Source organism: Pteropus vampyrus, unplaced genomic scaffold, assembly GCF_000151845.1.
Source record: "Pteropus vampyrus isolate Shadow unplaced genomic scaffold, Pvam_2.0 Scaffold139, whole genome shotgun sequence".
Taxonomy (NCBI): domain Eukaryota; kingdom Metazoa; phylum Chordata; class Mammalia; order Chiroptera; family Pteropodidae; genus Pteropus; species Pteropus vampyrus.
Genome location: NW_011888920.1, coordinates 2,480,193 through 2,502,520, shown reverse-complemented (window position 1 = coordinate 2,502,520; position 22,328 = coordinate 2,480,193). Strand labels below are relative to the sequence as shown.

The 22,328-nt window shown below is 33.9% G+C and overlaps 1 protein-coding gene across 4 annotated transcripts in view; it reads right to left on the bottom strand.

Moving 5' to 3' along the window:
• GRIA4 (glutamate ionotropic receptor AMPA type subunit 4) overlaps nt 1–22,328 on the bottom strand; it is a 344,684-nt gene that overhangs the window by 109,246 nt on the left and 213,110 nt on the right. For all 4 annotated transcript variants that reach the window (XM_011368116.1, XM_011368115.1, XM_011368117.2 and 1 more), the window contains one exon: nt 6,537–6,721. In XM_011368116.1, the coding sequence (XP_011366418.1) occupies nt 6,537–6,721 (185 nt within the window). The remainder of the gene's footprint in view (nt 1–6,536; nt 6,722–22,328) is intronic.

Sequence of the window (22,328 nt, the reverse complement as noted above, 5' to 3'; positions counted from 1 at the left end):
TGGCAGAAGCCATTGTACCTTTGTTAAGCCCTCCCCTGCCCCAGCATGCAGATGCTGGTGACCACCATAGCTGAGTCTCCATTGCCCCACCCTGGTGATTCAGTAAGACACTGCCCCACCCAACTTGTGGGCCCAACCAAGCCCCTTCCAGTGGCTTTTCCATACAAATGGCCTGTCTTGGATCATGCTGTGCATTTCCCTAAAATCTCTCAAAGGTTTACAAATCCCAAACAAGCAGCATCTGGCCTTGATGTGTCCTTTACTTCTTGCTAAGCAGCTCTAAGCCTGGCACTAGTGGCAGCTGGCCTCAGTTCATAACTTAGCCTCTCCTAGGTAACTTAAAGCCCAGCAAAAGTGGCAACCATCTGCAGATCACTTTGTAGCTCATACCAAGTAGTCCTGGGATAGGAACAGGTGGCAGCTAATGCTGGCCTACAACAGAGTCCCTCCCATGAAGCACTGGAACCAACACATCTAGTGGCCAGCTTCAGACCACACAAGAGCACCACTCAACCACCTCCAGAAAAGACACACCTAAAAGGCAGACTGGGCAGGCACCACAGACTTGCTAACATGAATCCTGATCTGTAGATTCAGTTCCTGCACAACAGCTCTTCCACTGTAGTCATGGCCAGTCTTCACAGCCAATCATCCTGGGAATCAATTCCTCCCAATGATGTGCCAACAGCAATTTTGGCTCAACTACAACAGAAGGGTACATACAACCCGCACAAGAGGCATACCTGGAGCACCTGGCTAAGGTGACCAGGGAGACTGTACCACTGGGCCCCACAGGACTCCTACCACATGAGGCCACTCTACTAAGACCAGGAAACATATCAGCTCTACCTAATACATAGAAACAAACACAAGGAGGCAACTAAAATGGAGAAACAAACATGTCCCAAATGAAAGAACAGAATAAAGCTCCAGAAAAAGAACTAAACAAAATGGAAACAAGCAATCTACCAGATGTAGAGTTCAAAACACTGGTTATATAGGATGCCTAATGATCTCATTGAGAACTTCAACTTTAACAAAGAGATAGGAAACATAAAAATGGAGATAGAAAATATAAAACAAAATCAGTAAAAAATGAAGAATACAATATTTGAAATGGAGAATACATTAGAGGGAATCAACAGTAGATCAGATGAAGCAGAGGATCAAATCAACAATTTAGGAAATAAGAAAGCAGAAAACATCCAATCAGAATGGTAAAAAGAAAAACGAATCAAAAAAAAAAAAGGAGAAGCGACCTCTGAAACAACATCAAATGTAAGAACATCTACATCATAAGGATATCAGAAGGGGAAAAGAGAGAAAGTAATTGAAAACCTATTTGAAGAAACAATGATGGAAAACTTTCCTAACCTGGCAAAGGAAATAGACATAAAGCCTAGGAAGTGCAGAGTCCCAAACAAGAGGAGCCCAAAGAGTCCTATATCAAGACACATCATAATTAAAATGCCGAAGATTAAAGACAAAGAGAGAATCTTAAAAGCAGCAAAAGAAAAGCGGTTAGTTACTTACAAGGGAGTTCTCATTAAGACTGTCAACTGATTTCTCAACAGAAACTTTGAGGCCAGAAGGGGTTGACACGAAATATTGAAACTGATGAAAAGTAAGGACCTACAACCAAGATTACTCTATCTAGCAAAGCTATCATTTAGAATTGAAGAATAGATAAAGAACTTTTTAGAGAAGAAAAAGCTAAAGGAGTTCACCATCAAACCAGTATTACAAGGAATGTTAAAGGAACTTCTTTAAAAGAAGAAAAAAGATGAAAAATATAAATAATAAAATGCTATAACTGCATATCTCTCAACCATTCCTTTAAATGTAAATGGACTAAATGCTCCAATCCAAAGACATAGGATGGCTGAATGGATACATACGCTGCCTATAAGAGACTCACTTCAGACCAAAAAATACTCACAGACTGAAAGAAAGAGATTGAAAAAGATATTTCATGAAAATGGAAACAAACAAATAAAAATCTGGAGTAGCAATACTTATATCAGACAAAATATACTTTAAAACAAAGGCCATAACAGGAGACAAAGAAGGATCCAGTAATCCCACTTCTGGTTATTTATCTGAAGAAACACAAAACACTACTTCAAAGGGAATATACATCCATATGTTTATTGCAGCATTATTTACAATAGCCAAGATATGAGGCAACTTGGGTGTCTATCAATGAATGAATAGATAAAGAAGAGGTGGTACCCATATACAATGGAATATTACTCAGTCAAGAAAAAGAACAAAATCTTACTATCTGCCACATGGATGGACCTAGAAGGTATTGTGCTGTGAGTGGAGTCAGACATATTAAGACAAATGTCATATGATTTCACTTACATGTGGAATCTAGAGAACAAGATAAACAAACAAACAAAACAGAAACAAGCTCATGATACAGAGAGCATTTTGATAGTTGCTGAATTGGGGGGTGGTTTGGAGGGTTGGGTGAAAGAGGAGGCGATTAAGAGGTAGAAATTGGTAGTTACAAAATAGTCACAGGAATGTAGAGAATAACATGGGGAATATAGTCAGCAGTATTGTAGTAACCATGTGTGGTGTCCGATGGGTACTGGATTTATCAGGGTGATCATTTCATAAGTTACATAAATGTCTAATCAATGTATTGTATACACTTCAGACTAATATAATATTGTATATTTACTATAATTGATAAATAAAAAAAACTTAAAAAACAATAGAAAATTTCTTATCCATCTCTCAAAAAGTGAAAACACTTACTTTTTCTAGAAAAATCATAATTTTGGGGCTATAAGTGAATCGACCAAAGAATGAATTACAAGAGTACAAGCCATTACACTGACCACTGTGACAACTGTATATTTCAGAGGATGAACTGAATATTCATGAGAGGAGGGTTTGACTGACAGCAGAAACACAAAAATCTAGTTGCAGGATCCTTAGTTTTTTTCACTGTAGAGTAAATCTGTGAGCACCATTACCTTTAAGTGCTATTTTTCTCAAATAATTTTCAGTGCTAGAAAGATAAAGATCAAGTTTTTGTTACTTTTTTGCTGCTAGTTTAAACATGTGAATCAAAGTCTGGTACTTCAACTTTCAATTGATATAGTATGAGATGGAATCCATACTGATTCTGTAATTAATCAAGTTCAAAATTAAAAATTAATGAATATGTATGAAAATAAAATATGAAAATGTTCCCACTATAAGCCATTTATTTTGATATAAAAAACTCATTTGTTTCGATATATCATGCTATTAAGAACTATATAAAAACAGTTGATTTATTGTTAGAGGAAGAAAATGAAGTGAGATAAATAATGCCACTATCCAAAACGATTATATAAATTTAAGTAGAAATTGAGACTCTTTCCATCAATAATGGATCACAAATTCAAGAAATACTAAAAAATATGTTTCTTTTCAAAGTTGTTTTCTGCAGATGAGTGGACACAAATAGCTTTGTGTATTTAGAGAGTCAAAAATGCAATTTGTTTTATTGGAGTCTGATACAAACAAAATGACAATCATTTAACTTTGTAGTTTTGTTGTTTCTATTGCTTGAAATAGCTCAGTGAGTGATATTTACATAAACTCTTCCATTTTTTTTCCTATGGTGCAATTTAAGGTAGAAAAAGCCATATATCTTAAATTGCAACTTCAAATACTTGTTTTGAAGTTCATGTTTTGAAATGTTTGAATAAGTATAGGCTAACTGTTATTTTAAATAGCAATACATTTATAAGAACTAATTAGTTCATGTCATAAAAATAATTTGGAAAGCATGTACAGAAAATGAAGTGTTTCTCTAACCACAATTGTTCATTAACATATTTTAAGAGAAAATTGTGTGAACTATTTACATTATGTTTTTGAAAATTGATACAAATTAAAATGTCACAATAGTAATTATTGACAGCATGGTACAATAATATAAAGCATGCTATCTTTCTAGAAATGTCCTAGCACATCCCCTTATCTTCTTCGAATTAATTTCACCATCTTCTGAGAGACAGCTACTTCTTTTCCTATATTTTTCTGATTAAACATTATTTAGCATTTTAATTTTTAAAAGGTGCTTCAGTTGATTCTCTGAAATTGTTTTCTATTGTTATCTCAATTCATTAAGCAAAATGTTTTATCACAGAGGTATTGAAGTATATGTATAAATTCCTGACATTCTGGATTAGCTCTTGTGTTTAAATGAGTCAAGAGTAAAACTAAAAAATATTAAAAGTGATTTTGCTTAGAGTTGCAATGCATTGAAATATAGATAGGAAAAAAATCATTTTCAGAATCAGAAATAAGCTTTTTTGGGGGAAAAATTGTATAGACAATTAAGAGTAGATTATATTCTCACAATACACTAGACTGTTAAAATTTTTGAGATTTATACCTGAAAGACATTTTAAAGGAACAAAGGTCTATTACCAATCTCATTATTTCTATGCAGTCACAATAGGATAGAAACCTTTTAGAATTCAGCAAGAAGAATAGAAATAGAACTAGAAAAGGTAGACACTCAAGCTTTCTAAGTTCTGGGATCAAATGCACAGCATGGTGATGTAGTTAACAATACTGTATTATACACTTGAAAGTTGCTAAGAGAATAGATCTTAAATGTTCTCATCCTGAAAAGAAATGGTAATTATGTGAAGTGATGGAGGTGTTAACTAACTTTGCTGTGGTAATCATTTCATAAATTACCAGTGTATTAAATTATCATGTTGTACCCCTTAAGTTTACAAAGTGTTATATGTAATTTATATCACAATAAGGCTGGAAAAAGGAAAAATAATTTCTTTGAAATGACAAAAAAAAAAATTAAGATGTCCAATTCCCTTAGCAAGAGCTTATTTAAGGCTCAAAGAATTTATCCTAAGCACCCAAGAGTGCCAATTTTCTTCTTAGAAGCCAGATAAGCAAAAATGGGTCAGTGTGCTTAAGGCACTCAATTGCCTTCACCAGATAGTCTTTTAAGCACAGGTGCTAAGTAGAGGGTCTTTCTGAGCTTCACTCACCCTCTGACAGGAACTTGGCAATCCAGGCAGTTCTTAGAATTGACTGCTCTCTGGGATTCATGAAGAGTTATTTACAAAGCTTCAGTTGTTCAGGTCAGACAACTCACTCTCAACACAGGGGCAAGAGTGGGAGAGAGGAAGAATAGGAGTTTGAGCCGAAGTGACTGTCTTTCTTAAGAAAGCAAGACAAAGTTTTTTTCTTGGATTCCATAAATACACATTTAAAAAGTTCATATACGTTGAATAATTACAATTTTTGGACTCTTTCAGGAAAATACCTGACTGATGCACAGGTTTATAATTAATATTTTCCAATGTAATATAAACATGTTTCTTCAATCAAGTTATTTGTTATTTTTTTCTTCTATAATAGGAGGTGAATACTCTGTCATTTCCTCTTATAGTGTGCTGTGGATCCACTAGACCTTTAAAATAAATACCACATGCTTTCCTACTTTTAACTTTTACAAATACTAATATAGTTGAGGAAGGAAACTTAAGGCATTAGATTTCAGTTCTCCTTCTATATTAAGAAGTGCCCTTCTATATTAAGAAGGAATCTCTGAAACATGTGGTTTTTCTTTTTATAGTTGAACATTTAATTTATCCTTATAAAGAAACCTGCAAATAGGTAAATTTACTACTACAAATCAAATCATATAATTGCTTAGATAAATTATATGTAACAAACCAACAAAAACATCATGCTACGATATTGTCGAGCCAACCTAACATATTGCATACAAATGCGGGCAAACATTTTTAAAACCACTAGATGGCATTCGTTCACTGCGATTTTGGCCAAATACAGACTTTCAAAGCTTTGTCATGATATGCAGTTTAGGGAGAAGGCTATGTTATCCGTTATTTGATGATATTTTCCTATCATTTAATACAATGACAAAGCTCTATTTTATCTTTTCTTTTAAATCAAATCACAAATACTTATTGAAAGGTTAATTCAAGGATTCTTTCTTCATGTGGAGAACTGAAAACCATCTTTCCTGAGGTGGTAATATATTTACTTACAAACCTAGAAGAAAATATGCTATACACAGTGTGTCACTTAATTTTCTTATTTTTCATTGCTGTACTAAATCATGTTGCTATTTTTCACATAGCTATTTCTCTAAAGGTTAGTAAAAACACACTCACAATTATTAAAACTTTCAAATATTTTAAATGGCATTAATCTTCAAAATTAATGTTTATGGAAATCGAAGGCCAAGAGATCTTGGTGATTCACAAAAGGTCCTTTCTATTGTATGTCTTAAAAATGCGTGAGAAATAATGCTCCTAAAGGCATTGAGACCCTAAGAACCAAAATAGACTTTGGTGATAGAGGATTATAGTTTAGTTTTGGAGATAAATCATAAAATGAAAACTCCCAAACTCCACATTTCTAACTAAATGGTTGGAAGAAGATATTGATGGAAACAAGTAAATCAAAGGTCAACCTTTTTGTAGAAGGTCTGGGTTAATACTAATGTAAAATCCAGGACTTACCTGTTCTAATATATTTTGAAGCCTCTCTATTTCACAGTCTATTACAAATTTCTTCTCTTGTCTTCTATCAAGTTCTTCTAGAAGTTGTCTATAGCTGACATCATTAAAATTTTCCACACATATAGCGCTCACATGCCAACCATTTTGTCCTGCTTTTTCCATAATAGCTTGAAGTATCGAATATCCTAGCAGGAAAAAAAAATTCAGATGCGTTACTAAAAACATCCTTTTTTCCCCTTTAATAACATATAAGCACTGATTCTACATCAACATTTTTATGTTCTAAAATATATAATGGATACTCAGAAATTTAAGAATCTGAGTGGTTTTTTCTGAATCATCTGTTTTTGTTTTCTTTACTCAGGCAACAACAGCCTTTAAAATAGCCCTTGAATGAAGCAGCAAGATCATATTTTGAGTAAGTTCTCAAAATCTCTCTACTGAAGAATATTACATTGCTCTAGACACATTTTTGATGAGATAAACCAAAAGCAAATCCACTACCACCTGTAGTCAATAACAATTTCATAAACTTTTTTTGTTAATTTTACACACTAGACAAAATTAATTTTGAACAACTGTTTTGACTATCTCTTTGAGCAAGGTAGTAACTTTTTTTGGTTCAACAATGAAACACAGATATAAAAGGAAAGGTGTAGCGGTATTTATTGAGGACCCATTATTGTAAAAATGGAGAGGGCATTGTTTAACTCTTCTTCTTTTGTCAGGGGAACGATGTGGGTTGGGGGTAAACTGAATGACCCAATAGGTGAGGCTCTGGGCTCTCAAACTCATAATCTAGTAGACAGACATTCAAACACACAAATGCAAATTAGTTTATAAAAGGATAATGATAACTGCGCTCAATGGTAAAATGTTGGCCCAAGAGAAAGTTTGGTTAAATCTGTGTGGATTAGACAAGGAAAAATACCACGGAAGAGAAACAACTTAAGTTGGGTGTTGAAGGTTGAGAAAGCACATCAGATAGTCTCTACCCTGTACTCGGTTCAGATCTCTGCATGTGGAAGGAAAGTCACGGGTCTTGGTATTTGGGTTAAGGACAAAGGGGCAAACTTGTGAATCCAGCACTTATGTAGAATAATTCATGCCAACATTGTCTTGATCTCTTGCTTTTTTTCAGCTTTAAGTTTTAAAACGAAACATGAGAGAAAGAAAGTAGATTCTTCAAATCTATGAATAGTCCTTAAACAAGGATTCTTTAGGATCAGAGCCTGTTAATCAGTTATTTCCTCCCCTGTGGCTTAGCATAAAAAAATATGCTAGTCCTCTTTAAGAAGGTCTAACACTTACTGGAGCTCATAATATGGCAGCTGCCTGTAGTTTCTCCCTCCCCTGGTCCCTGGAGTTAGAGTGGAGAGCTGGGTGGATTAAAAGTGCAGACTTAAAATAAATATTGAATTATTTCGACACATGCAAGGTAAGAGCATGCTTATTCAGTTTTCATTGGTATGTGAGTCTCTTAGATTCAAAATTTTGATATTTAGGTATGTTTACCACAAGTCAGAGTTTCAAACATTACGGATGTTCAGTTCATATCAACAGATGGAACCGATGATGAGATCATATTTGAAATATAAATTACCTGAAATCCTGCCAAATGAAATACTGTGGCAGTCAGGATTCATTTTTATTTAAATGAAAAAAAAAATCTCCAAAGAGGAAGAAAGAGGGCATGTTAATTACTATATAATTATTCTAGTATATCTATTGCTCCATTTAGTCTTTCCTTTTGTAATGTATGCCTGTAATTATCTTTTCAAATCTTACCTAGATTCTCCCCACCCCCACCCCAAATCCAGTACTCTTTCCCTTGTTTCCTATTCAATGCTTGTGTAATAGGATGATTTGAGTCCTATCTTAATATACACATTCATTCCTTATTTATCTGTTACTGGGACTTGCTCTCCTTATATTCATTTTTGACACCTATGAACATGTTCTTTTTAAAAATACCAGTTGACACCTGACTATTCTTTTTTCTCCATTTACTTATTGTCATGTCGAAATAATTCAAAGACTTTTTGTTTGTTTGATTTTTTGTGTGTTGTAAAAATGGTAAATGTTGGCCACGTACATCGAAGTAGTAGTCATCCTGCTGCCTGAGATAAATTTACAGCTTGGCACAGTCCTTTAGATATTGCTTGCTTTTTTTTCATCATGTGGTTATCAGGCTTCATGTTAGTATGAGGCATCCAGGTTATTATTTTCCTCCCTATAGAAGTTTTACACTAATAAAACAAAATTATAAATTCAACATTTTGTTACCTGATTTTTAAGATTTACAAATGACACTAGAACTAAAATAAGACAAACCCTAGGACACAATTGTTAAATGGCAAAGAAAGTTGGCTGCGTAAAAAGAGCCTTTAATCATAATCGTAAATAAATGGCATCTTTTCAATGCAGTGCAAAGGACACACAATTATAATTTCAGAGTCTGGTTGAAAACTTGAATTCTTTAGTAAGCTGTGTTTGATTTTAATATGCTTTATTATCCATTGCGACTCAGTTGTGTGTGTCTTATTTATTTGCTAAGATAGTTGGGAATACATTTGTTAAATCAGAGAAAATACTGCTGCTGAATCTATGATTATGTAACTTAGCTGTTACATAAACGAGAAAATCACAAGTCAAGTCATACTAATTCTACATCTGGCTATGGTTTGTATTTTCTAGTTATTAGAAAATCTGTAATACAATATCGTTGACCAGAAAATAAATAGTGCAGTTTTTGGTGAATGTCGTAAAAGTAATGGGAAATTCACTACTGGAAAAGATTGTTTAAGTTTTAGTTTTACTTTAAAAAAGCTGTCTCACATTTTAATTCAATATAATTGATTAAAAACCTACTACATCTAAGATCCTTTAAGGTATGCCAAGACACGATTCATGTTTTTACAAGGAATTAACTGTCTAGCAAAACTGATACTTAGGTTACTAACCATTATGCAAATTGTACAGTATTGTATAAATAACTTCAAAAGAACAAAAATAATTTTATTGGAATAGTAGCAAGGGCATACTGTGGACAAGATCACATTATTGGATTTCATTAGTAATTAAAAGCTTTTCTAGAGCTATTAAAGAACATTATCAAATACATATACACATATTTTAAAAAATGTAATTATGTCATGTAATGATATTATCAATTATGTAAAAGCGTCATAGTAATGTAAGCAATCTTGAGCTAGTGCACCCTTACACATCAACACTTTTCTATCATCCATGGATAATAATCTAATTTGGATGAGTAGTACTGTTTAGAGATGTGGCTGCTATCAAAACAAGCTGGGCTTATTTATTTGATATTCTCTTTTGCAAGAGTTATTTAATCCAGCTATCTGTACACAGAGGGACAGGAGGAGAATCAGGAGAAATTTATGTCAGGGTGGATATAATTTCAAAAAGAAGGGTATTATCTATATGCTATAAAGAAACTTCATATAGATAAGTACAGAAAAGTGTTCATAGTACTTTTGAATTAGAAGGTCATTGGTGCACACAATGGGAGCAGCATCGATGGAATGCTGGGCGTAGAAGTTATATATCAGAGGAGTTAGGATTTGAGGAGAAAATGAGAAGTGAGAATGTAGAAATTATCAAGGAATATCATTAGGATAATGAAGTAATGAAATGAAGGGTATGCCATTATGATGAATATGGAATAAAGAAACATCTATTTCATGGGAACTGGTTTGGGAATGAGAGGACTGGGTGGGTCCCATGAGGAGGTGTAGAGCTTAAAAAAAGAGAAGTGACAAATGGAGGTAGCAGCAACTTGTACTTACTCAGTTAAAGCCTCTCTCATTAATCTTGTAAATTGCCATGCAGGTTCCCACTACTACGCCATCAAATTCTCTGGTCTGGCACAGTTACCAGCTTCCAAAACTAGTGTTTTTGAGAGAAGTGTATGTCTGGAAGTGTACTTCGTGCTGTGTATAACCTCAGTCATAGAGAAGAATAAGATTCTGTAATCCTCACTGCATTTAATGCCACCATGCTGGAACTGTAGAGCAGATTTAGTAACCATTTAGTTTGGAATCTTTGCAAAGCCCCTTAGGTGCTAAAATAGTGTGTTCAAAGGCTGCAGTCTGGACTCTAAGGTCTCAGCACACAGAAGGAATAACTGACATAGTAACTTGGTTAAAATGATTTGCAGCTGTGACTCTAGCATTTATTTATGCCATAGTTCAAGAAGGGCATCGAGAAAATGACCAAAAATCTTCCAACTTCCACAGTTTGAAGCCATTCATGTAAACCGAAGATAAGACGGAATGTCTTGAGTTTCCCCTCTTCTATAATCAAGAGTAAAAACAAAGAATCCATCTTCAAAGATGGTCCTTCCAGGTCCTAACTTTTCCCTAAGGCCTTTCATGTTTTCCAACAATAACAGTGTCTCCTGATTCCTACATTACAGTATACATATTTACTTCAAATGACATCTTATAGGCAAATTTGATACTTTAAATCTTTCAAGTTTTTTGTCGGTTGCAACTGAACCTAACCTTTATTACTACAGGCATGTACCAAGTAGTTTCAACATTTGGCACTGAATACCTCCTCCCAGACATGCCCTAACACCATTTTTCTTATTTCTTCCGGGCTTTTCTAGGACTGGGTCACTGGAGAATTTTATTTCAATACAAGGACGAATGGGCCCATTAATTCATATATTTACTTGTTCACATAGCAACTAGATTGATCTTTGTAGACAGAAACTCTATGGTACTTTCTGGCATGACGCTTTCAATGGTTGCCTATTCTTTTATGATGCACATCAAAATTTGGTCATACTTGTCTCTTGCCTTTCTTTCCAGACTCATTTTGTACCACTATCCTCCTTGCTTTCTACCATTCAATAAAACTGGCTTTCTCAGATGTTCTGGAAGTTACCATGTAGCTCCTCCTCAGTGCCTCTTCATGAAATACTACTCCCTTTGAAAGTTAGTTTTGCTTTCTTTCAGATCTCATCTCAGACATCAGACATCCCTTACCCTCTGACTAGATTACTCCCTCATCACATAAGTTCATGTAACTTTCTGTACATTCCTTTCAGAGACTTTGACCACAATTTCTAACTATATATTTGAATGATGAACTGATTAGTGTCTTCTCCCACCACTGCACTGTAGGTTCCATTAAGGGAGATTCTATTTCTGTGCTAAATACTAAGTCCAGTGGATGCTCAGTAGATGCTCAGCAAAGAGTTGTGTGAATGTATGAATAAATTCATTGTAGAGCAGAGTCAGAATGTTTAAAAGCTCAGAAGTAAGCATGGCAGGTCACATTCAGGAACTTCAAATACTTCAGTTTATCCTGTATATTTGAAAGAACGAGGAGGGTATGTGAAGAATTTGCATGGCCTGTGGAAAAAGCTTCAACGGTTGGAGAGATAACGCAGGCAAGAGATGTATCAGAAGAGCTTTCTCTACCATATTACAGAATTTAGTCTTTACTCCTCAGGGACTTTAAGAAGAGAATGACAAGATTGTGTTTTAGAGGGATCATTTAGCTTAGATGTGAAAAATACAATGGATGAAGTTAACACAAGAAATGGAAAACTAACATAATTTCTATACAGATATTACTTTGCTCATAAATTGAGATTTTATCTATTTTTATATCATACCATATAAAATTCACAATTCTGATTTTATTTATTTTTTATATCACACTATGTAAAGTTCACAATTCAAAAGTGTAAAATGCAATGGTTGTAACCTCTTAAGAGGATTAAAATAGATATTTGTGAATTAAGTCACCCAAACAATGTTTATCTTGTATCAAGCATTTCAAGTACTTAAGACCTAATTTTGTATGTTAATCTTATTCAATATTGCCAACACTTTGGGAAAGCAAAGTATTGAGTTGAGAAGAGGGGTAACGACGAAGACTGCACTGTAGGGAGAGTGCCCTGGACTGTGTCATGGTCCTTAGAGGACAGGAGGGAGGGTTTGATGGATGGAGATGGTAAAGAGGAAGAGCTATTGCAACATAAGGGAAAGGCAGAGAGGCGGGAAGATTGAGGAATACTTAACATGTTATTGATAGTTAATAGACTAATAGCTGGAGGAGTGGACTCATAACCTATGTTATGCTTTACTATCCTTTTTCAATATAATTGGACCTCATAAGAGCCTTAGGTAATAGGTATTTTTTATCCCTACCTTATAGGTGAAGAAACAAAGGTCGGTTATGTGTTTGATATCAAATCATAATCCTAATAAGTGACAGAGCTACAATTTGAACAGTCCTTCCATGCTCAAGTCTAGGGAATTTTTCACCAAACTTTAGTTAACAGGGAGAGTAGGAGATGAAACTGGAAAAGGAGGTTGAGGCTGTGTTATGAAGATCTTTAAATAACAATTATCATCACCTCTCTTCTTCCTTTCACAAACATATTTCATATTTTAGTAAATTCTGTCAGTGTTATTTTGAAAATATATCAAGAATCTGATCATCTCTCCCTACCTCCACTGCCATCATCCAGGTCCAAAACACTATTACTGCTTGTCTGCATTATTACATTTATTTCCTTACCGGTTTTCTTGCTCTGCCTTTGTTTCGTTCAGACTATGAATAGCATAGCTGCAAGCAAGCCAGATCCTATCACTCATGGCTCAAAATTCTCTCATTTCTTCTTTAGGGCGGCCTGCATGACTCCAAACCTCTGACCTCAACTATTGCTCTCTCACTCTCAACCCTGACCACCCATCTGACCTCTTTCTAGCTGTGACAACCTGCCAACTGTGTTCCTATCTCAGGCTTTTTGCCCTGAAATGATCTCCCTGAGGTGAGTCTTCCAGGCTCACCCTTTCACTTCATTCAGGTCTTTACCCAAATGCCCTGTCTACAGTGAGGCCATCCTAGGCTCCTTTCTCTAAAATATCAACTCCCTTTCCCTGAGAGTTCCTATTTCCCTTCTCTGCTTTATTTTCTCCCTAACAGTACCATCTAATATACTATATATTTTATTCACTTATCTTATTTATTATCTATTTCTCTCACTAGAATGTAAGCTCATGAAGGCAGATTTTGTTTTGTTCACTGTGCTAGAAGAGTGCTTGGCAACTAAAAAACACTTGATGAATACTTTTGAATAATTAAATACTAAAAGTTCCATTGTATTCCATTGGCAACAGGAAAACACTGTAGGCTTTAGAGCAAGAAAGAGAAAGATTTATAAAATTGTTTTCATAATATAAGTGAAAAAGATAGATGTAAATAGAAAGAGAAGGAAGAAATGGATTAATACAAATAAGAGGCTATTAAAATTAATTCAAGTGTAATTCAATAACTCCTCTAAATCTAGATTCTGAAAAAAAAATGGAAAGAAAAGAATGTTAATTGCTTGCTTTTCTCTAAATTCTACAGTTTTCTCTCATTCTGTATTTATCCGTACAAGAGCCAGAAGATTTTTCATTATATCAGGTGGAACCATATGAGATTGTCATTTTTGTTAGTCTGAGATATTCATATTTCAACAATATTTTATGTTTCAACCTAGAGAGAGCATCTGAACTGATGATAAATAATATTCAGTGGAATTACGGTGACCTGAAAACTACTTAATTTATACATTTGACCCCTAAAGAATGTGGGTGAAAACTCCCAAACCAGAGTAGAGGGAGGACATAAGCTGTAGGAATCAAGAGCCTGGCACACTTCAGCAAGTCCTTAGGGTTTCACTGGAAACTACTCTAGAGTTTTCATTATCAGTCTTCATAGCAACCATCTTGAGTCATTAATAAAGGCTAAAGTAAGCCTCCCAAAAACTAAGAATTAAAGGAAGTGTGAAATTTATTTTAGAAAGTACTCTATTCTAAATGATTAAAATAGAAATATTTTTAGTTCATAAAAACAAATCCTCTGCTAACCTGGAAAAGTTGATTCACTGGTTGAAGGTGCAAGATAGCCAATGCTCTACAAAAATTCTGGTTCTTAGATCAATTAATTTATTTGAGTCCAATAAAGCTCATTAATTAATCATGAAAGCAATCACTAGCAACAAAACACACAGAAGTGTTACACAACATATTAAATATCAGTTTGTTATATTCACATGCCAAACTGTGTACTGTAAATAATGTTAATTTGGATCTGGCTTTTATACACAAAGCCAAAACCATTCATTCTGGCTGATTTGAAAGTGATATTTTAAAATGTTACTTTTGTCTTTTCTTTAGAAAAGGAGTAGCAGTACATAATTTTCCTGTGATGAGTCTGGTGAAAGGATTTTGCATACAATTACAAAGACAATTTCTGTTCCTAGCAGGAACAAACACAGGATGAAGTAAGTATTCACCATATGATTAGCCTAATTTTTATATCCCACTGAGGCTCACTCAATTCCAAGAAGTAATTGTAAGCTCATGTCAGTGACTGTGAGAGTGAATACATTTGATTACTCACTATTAAATTTCTTTAGTGGGGAAATGACTCTGAGGTGATCATTTAAATAAAGAGTGATTTCTTGAATAGCATGCCAGATGACAAATGCTGCGTTCAGTGGTAGACTCAGTTACTTTCAACTGCAAAAACTGTGTTTCTCATTTCAACTATGTGGTTCTGAGTCAGGTTATTTGAATTCTTTAAACCATTCACTTTTGACTTCTTGGCAATAAAGACGATCAATGTAGGATTTTATTAGTTATAGTAACCTGCTCTATAGATGTTAAGAAAAATCAGCTTCATTCCCCACGGTACAGTGAAGGCATGATGCTGTTGTCCATTTGAGGGAAATACTTTGCAAACTCTTGTAGCTGGGGAATTTCTTCCCTAAAACTCTGAGAGAATCATAATGTGTAACTCAACATCCCATACCTTCTCAAAAACAAAAACAAAAACTTAACTCTTATTTTTGAATTTCATATGTGTTTGTTAGCCATTTCCACAGTCACTTTAGTCTGAAACCCAGGAGATACAATCAGACTTTTCACCCTTCTCCATCCTCATTCCAAGTGAATCCCGATATTTCTTCCTAAATATTATATCTAAGATCATTCATAAGAAAGTCCCTACTTACTCATTCTATCAATTTTCATTCAATAAATATCTATTGAGTGTCTACTGAATGCCAACATTGTTCTAGGGGCTACAGATGTAGAAATAATAAAAACACTCATGAAGTGGCTGAGGCAGACAATAAATAAATACACAAATGCATTTATAGTATAATCATAGTACGAGGTTGTCAGTGCTATGAAGAAAAATGAAGGAAGAATGGGACAGAAATGACTAGAGGTGATGGTGAGAGGGGCACTGTCTCTCTTAGGTAGGTATGCATCACTCAAGTTGGATTAAAGATTAGTAGTTCACTGAATAAACCAGGTTCTCTCTTGTATTAATGAATTGCAGCAGCTACTCCTTGTGCTAAGAAAGTCTATATACTTCATTCTTACTTGCAACTTCCAATGTTACTCTAAGCCTCAGCTTTAGCTTTAGGCTATTTTAGGAGACTTCTCTGCCCTTCTCATGTTGAGTTGTCTTTTTTCTTTATATTTCCCTAGTTACCTGTTTGTACAGTAATTACAGTTCATGTCTCACTGAATTAATTAACTAAATTATTTATCAAGTAAGCACTATATAGTACTTGAAAGTACTAAGTATATAGTGAGTCACAGTTACTGATCTCAAGGATGTTGAAATATAATAATTATAATTGTGAGTTTATTTGTCTAGTCTTCTTTCAGTATGAGTTCTTATTTATTTTTGTTTCCATAGTTTTTTTCACACAAAGAAAATAATAAGCTCAATAAGAGTTAGATTGAATCGAATGGCAAGTGTAATATATCCTGTCTTTTTCATATTAACCTTCTCATTTGATGAAGCTTAATAATAAAGATAACAATAAAAATAACAAAAGTTATTGAAGGCCTACTCAATCCAAAGCAGATACTATATTAAGTGCTTTATAGACATAGTGTTAATTTTATTATCTTCATTTTATATAAAGGAAACTGATGATAGAGAAGTCAAGTTCTTAGCCAAGGTTACTTAGCTGTTAATTGGTAGAGCTTCGTTCTCTCTGACATTAAAGTCTGTTTTTTATTCTCTTCTATGATATGGTCTATAATACAATGAACACTTAATTCCATTCTGTTTGGGTTAATTTTATTACCCTATTAAGGATTAATTTTTGACCCAGAAATATCTCTGGTGGTGAAGCACTCCTAGGTACTGTGGATATTTCCCAGGAGTGCTTTGGCTTTTGCTATTAGTGTTGGAAATACACTTACTGCTTTAACTGTAGGTTCACAGGGAAGTGATGCCCCTTCCCCTCAGCAGCCCCTCCCAACAGTCTCTGCCAAATCTAGTTCGAATGTCAAAACCTCGGAAAAGATTACCGTAATTAATGAACACAGTTTCTTCCTTCACAATAGCTTGTGAATGCTGCCCTGTGGTCAAGTTTAGCTAATGTCTCCTCCCATACTGCTCAGGACATACAATCAACTGCCTTCTCTCTGTAAGGATATCAAACATTAAATCATAGAATGAGGTCAACTCTGATGAAAAAGCTTTTGAATTACTACTTAGATCTATCTATATGCTTTTGCCTGAGTTGTTCCCTTTTAGAAAGAGTCACACAACCCTACAGGACTATTCTATAAATTATATTTGAATCAGCATGGGATGGCTTTTGCTGATGCAAAGGTTAATCTAGGGGAGTTTTCAGAATAGGAATTAAAATAGTAAAACCAAAAAGTATTGTATTTTTAATTAGAATAAATTTGCCTGAAAATGATAATGGATGTAGACAAATTTGTCTACAATTTTATAATCGTAACAAATTTGAGCCAAGTTTGTATTATTAGGATGAAAAGCCAAATCAAATTATTTATTTTTTCATCAAATATTTACAATATAGCAATAACTCAGTAAATCAGTGTCTGCTTTGTTTTCCGAATCAACAATTTGTACTAATGATAAAGACGAACTTGAACTTTAAGCAAACAAAATCAGTGAGGAGAGTCTATGGAAAGAACTAGGGCTTACGGAAGTTCTTACAATCTTCATAATCAGGAGACCCCTACATGTGAGAACACTACAGGAAGAATTCGAAGTTTTTGATAAAGCTCTATGGTTTTAATTTTCCCTTACCTTAACTTCCTTTTCCCTCGTACAAATACTCCTCCATCTAGGCATGCAGGCCAGAGTATGCACGTGGCTTACCATGTCTGCATGCACTGGGTTGCCACACTTTCTTTTCCTCTAATAAATCCTTTTGGTGATGAAACACCTAGTCCATATTATTTCTCAGTCAATACTATGGACCACTGATAGCTTGATTGAAACTCAATACAGATTTTCAAGCTTTATTATGATGAAACCAATGTCACTATCAAATTAATCATGCTAATGAATTTGATTTTTATTTGTTTAGTTATTACCTTATAAAATATCCCATACAATTATTCCTAAAGTTGTTACAACATTTTTGTTTGCTTTTTAAAATGTAAAATGTGAATTATGCTCTCTGACTATTTTAACCTCCAAGTGTTCCCTCAAGGTTAAAATGCTATTAATGTAATTATAAAACTTAAATTTAACTATTATCTTTTTTCTAAGATCTTTTAGTGCTGGGTGTTTGCTCTGAAAATGCATCCATTTGCATAAAAATACTTAGCGTTAAGTGAGTATACATATGGGAGGTCCTCCAATACTGCTAACTTCCTTAAACATGGGTTGCTTTTAATATAATTCCCCTTTCCATTATTAATGACTTTAACAATTTCTGCAGATTGACTCTCCTTAAGAGCTCTTTCAATGCAATCTGAAAAAGTGTTGTTTTTTTTTTTTTGTTAATCAAATTGAAGAATTTTAGGATTTTATTTTTTTCCTGGGACTTGCTTTATAGATGTGAGGTGCTCTTGTATCCAGAAGAGAGTATTAATTCTGTTTCTGAATTTTTAAATAGAATGTCAGCTTTGCCATCTGTTTATCTTTTATATAAACCATACAGACTCTCTCTGCAATGGGGAATGCAGAGCTTATGCATCCTACTCCTAGAAAATCTAAGAGCTCATTGACTATTTGCAGCCTGAAGAGACTTTATGAATCATGTAGTCCAAATTCTTGAACTTGAGGAAATAAATTCCGCCCCCCTCCCTCCCCCCGCAAATGATTAATTAAGATTTAAGTGCTAGGTATGATAGAGACTAAAACAGAAGTCTTCTGACTCCTAAACTAGTATACTTTCCTACATATCACTGTCTCTGGTTTCTATTAAAATTTTAGTTTGTCAATTATTTGAGGAAGGTGATCCGAAGAATACACTATTCACCAAGGATTTAATTCTCAGACATAAGTCTTATTTAGACCTTAGAATCAGATAATTTGCAAAGTAACAATAGATTTTTTATGTCTCTTGTATATAAGAAAGAACCTCCTGAGAAATTCCTTTTATAATGCAGAATGAGGAAAAAGTTTGTCTCTTTTCATCAAGATCCTTTCAATTTAGATTCTTGTAAAACAATATGAATACAAATCTAACCAAACACGTCTCCTTTTTCCTTTGGATCTAAGAAGGAGAAGAGTGAAGGCTAAAGTCAAGATATATCTTTTCCTAATGAGTATAATTCTATTGTATAATGATTGTACATTTTTGATTATACTATTGCTCTAAATGCAAGGCAACTAGTATTATAACAAATTTAAATTAATGGTCAGAAGCAGCTCAGAGTAGAGAATGAGGTGAACCAGCCCTATTAAAAATAATTTAAAATTAATGAAAATGGTTGAGTACTTACTGAGTGTGGCTGAGTACTATTCTCATGGTTAACAATCATAACAATTTAAAGATAGAACTCAACTCTCATTTTACAGATAAGGGAACTGAATCTTAGGGAGAGGAAATGACAGACCCTTTTTAAGATATCAGTGGAAAACAAGTACCTGAAGAAGAGAGAGTATAAAGTCACCCATAGAATGAGGACTCAGAAGAGCTAATTTGCTCCTTTCCCCTTTTGTCATGTGAAAAACCACCATCAAAGATGAAGGGGAGAGACAAAATGAGAAGAAAGAGAGAGAAAATGAGGGCGGCGGGGGGGGGGGGGGGGGGGAGAGATAAAGATAACATTTTAGATCAGAGAATTCTGGATCCATCTTGTTTTTAAGGTCACTAATCCTAGTCATGAGGGTTCTACTATGTATGACCTAATCATCTTCTAAAGGCTTTACCTCCAAACACTTTCACTTCGGGAATTAGGATTTCAACAGATAAGTTGGGGGGACACAAACATTTAGACCACATCATTTATCAAGTTAGAGTGTGCCATTTGTTTCTCATCAAGATAGCAACTAACAGAAGTAGCTTTGAGTACAAAGAAATACATATTTGGTAGAAGAAATTTATAGGTATAATTGTTCTATCTACCGTGTTATATCTCTCACTTCAACATAAATTCCAAAAATTATATGAGACAGTTTATAACTTTCACCATGTTATCATTTCTTTCCCTGGTCATAAAAAGCGTATATGCTAAGCCTGTGTCCTCAGATACCACCACTTTTAAATATACTACATTTCAACATTGCTTCAAAAATTAAGAGGACATAACATAATAGTTTATAATTTCAGAGTACAATAAAAGAGCTGTATTATGGCCCTCCTTATTTTTGGGTTGTACCTTAATGATCTTGTATTCTTTTTACATTGTAGACAAAAGCTGTTTTAAAATAAATAATAAGCAATGTTCTTCATTATGTTAGTGATGCATCACTTTTATTAACCAAATATGGTCTGAAAAGACAAAGGCTTTTGTCATCTAGTTGCTGCTACAATGATTGGCTTACTTGATGAAAAAAAAACATGTTAAAATTAAAATTATTTTTGTTAGACATCCCAAATTAAATTGCTTAATTCTACAAAACTCCATCCAGCAAGTCACCTAATTTAATTACATGGAATATGCTTTTCAGTTCACCTGTGCTGACAGGCATACCAGATGGTTACATGATTATAACTAGATATTCTATAGGGCATCTACAGGGCATTTTCAGTGGTTCAGATGGGTCAGTTTTAATATGTTATTAAAATTTTCTAGATCTAGATATTTCTCCCTATGGAAACTTTGGTGTCACAATCAAACAAATTTATAAATGTTTGACCTGACAGATCCAAAGATGGTTTGTGGGAACTATTTTGTCATTGTCTACAAATAATTTTTCACAGAGATGAAGATCTATTTTTCTGTAAGTTTTTCATCATTCAAAATAAAATATTTTACCCTGCCATGTGATCTCCTGGTTCTCAAACCATATGGATGCTGACTTAGTCAGTAATTTTAAAAATCAGTGTTTTGGGCCTCATTAAATATACTTTTGAATAATCTTCAATCCTTTTATCAAAGGCTGATAGAGAAAAAAAGATTAATCTTCACTTTTAGTTGCTTACATATTTTACTCTACAACCTGTACTAAAATGGGTTATTGGACAGCACCAGCTCAGCACTGGCCGTAGAAATTGGGTGCGCGAGGTATGTTATCATGTTTAACTTTTAACTTTTATTAAAGATCTTTACAATAGGTGTCGCTTTTTAAACTGTTTCTGCATTTGTTGTAAATATCTTTAGAGAAGACAATTTTTTCACAATTTCCAAATAAAGTCTCACATTTAACTTTTGTTTATGACTTTATCATTAGGATGATCCTTCTTGGGGAACTCGTAAACTCAATGTTTTATGGTAATAGAAATTATACAATCAATAATTTTCTTTTTCACCCACCAATGGATTACCAAGCATTTCAAAGCAAATGTTATGTTAATTTATTGTAATTGCATTAGACCTCATGTTTGCATAGATTTTTCCCTTCTTCTTCATGCCATTGGCTTCTATTTCTTTTAAATAATATACATATATATGTATATGTATGTGTATAATGTTCAGATATATGTGTACTGCATATCTATATATGTGTGTATTACATCTACATGCCATTTCATATATGTGCATTCCATAGTATACTATACATATATGCTATCATTATATTATAAAATCATCTCAGCTACATTTTGTAAAGAGTCAAGTTATGAATACATATGGAAGTACCTTCTGAAGTTATCTTAGTCAATACGTCTTCTCCCTCTCCAACACTAACTCCAGATATTTTCAAAACAATTTACATGCAGTGGACATTAAGAAAATCAGTAATTTAAAGATGAACTTTGTTTTCCTATTCCAAATATGTTTCCTAATTTTTAGAATTATTAACAAAAATATATACATATACAGAAGAAATAGTATATGTGGATTTCCCAACTATTCAAATATTGTCTTCAGAAACATATTCTTATCATTCATTTTACAGACAAAACACATCATGAATAGTTAATGATGCATTATTTTTCTTTGCTTCAACATATGAAAGCATTCCAGCAAGGAACTGCATGAACCATAGTTAACATTTATTGAGTGCTTATGACGAACTGTATTAAGAGCTTCACATGAATTTTTCTTATTTAATCCACAAAGTAACTCAATTAAATAGATATTTACCCACATTTTTTCATATGAAGAAACAAAATTAACAAAATTAGTAGCAGATTGTGTTTTCCAAGATAGCTACAATAAAGTCTCCCTTCTCACACATCTTCATACAACGGAAAATTGACCCTCCTCCCACACTGAACTGTGAGGTTCAAAGTAACTACCCTCGGAATCTAGACTGCCCAGTGAAAATGTGACTTCCAAGGCTAGGTCATAAAAGTCCACATAGCTTCTGCCTGGACCCCTGGGGATGCTTGCTTTTGGAACTGAATACCATGGT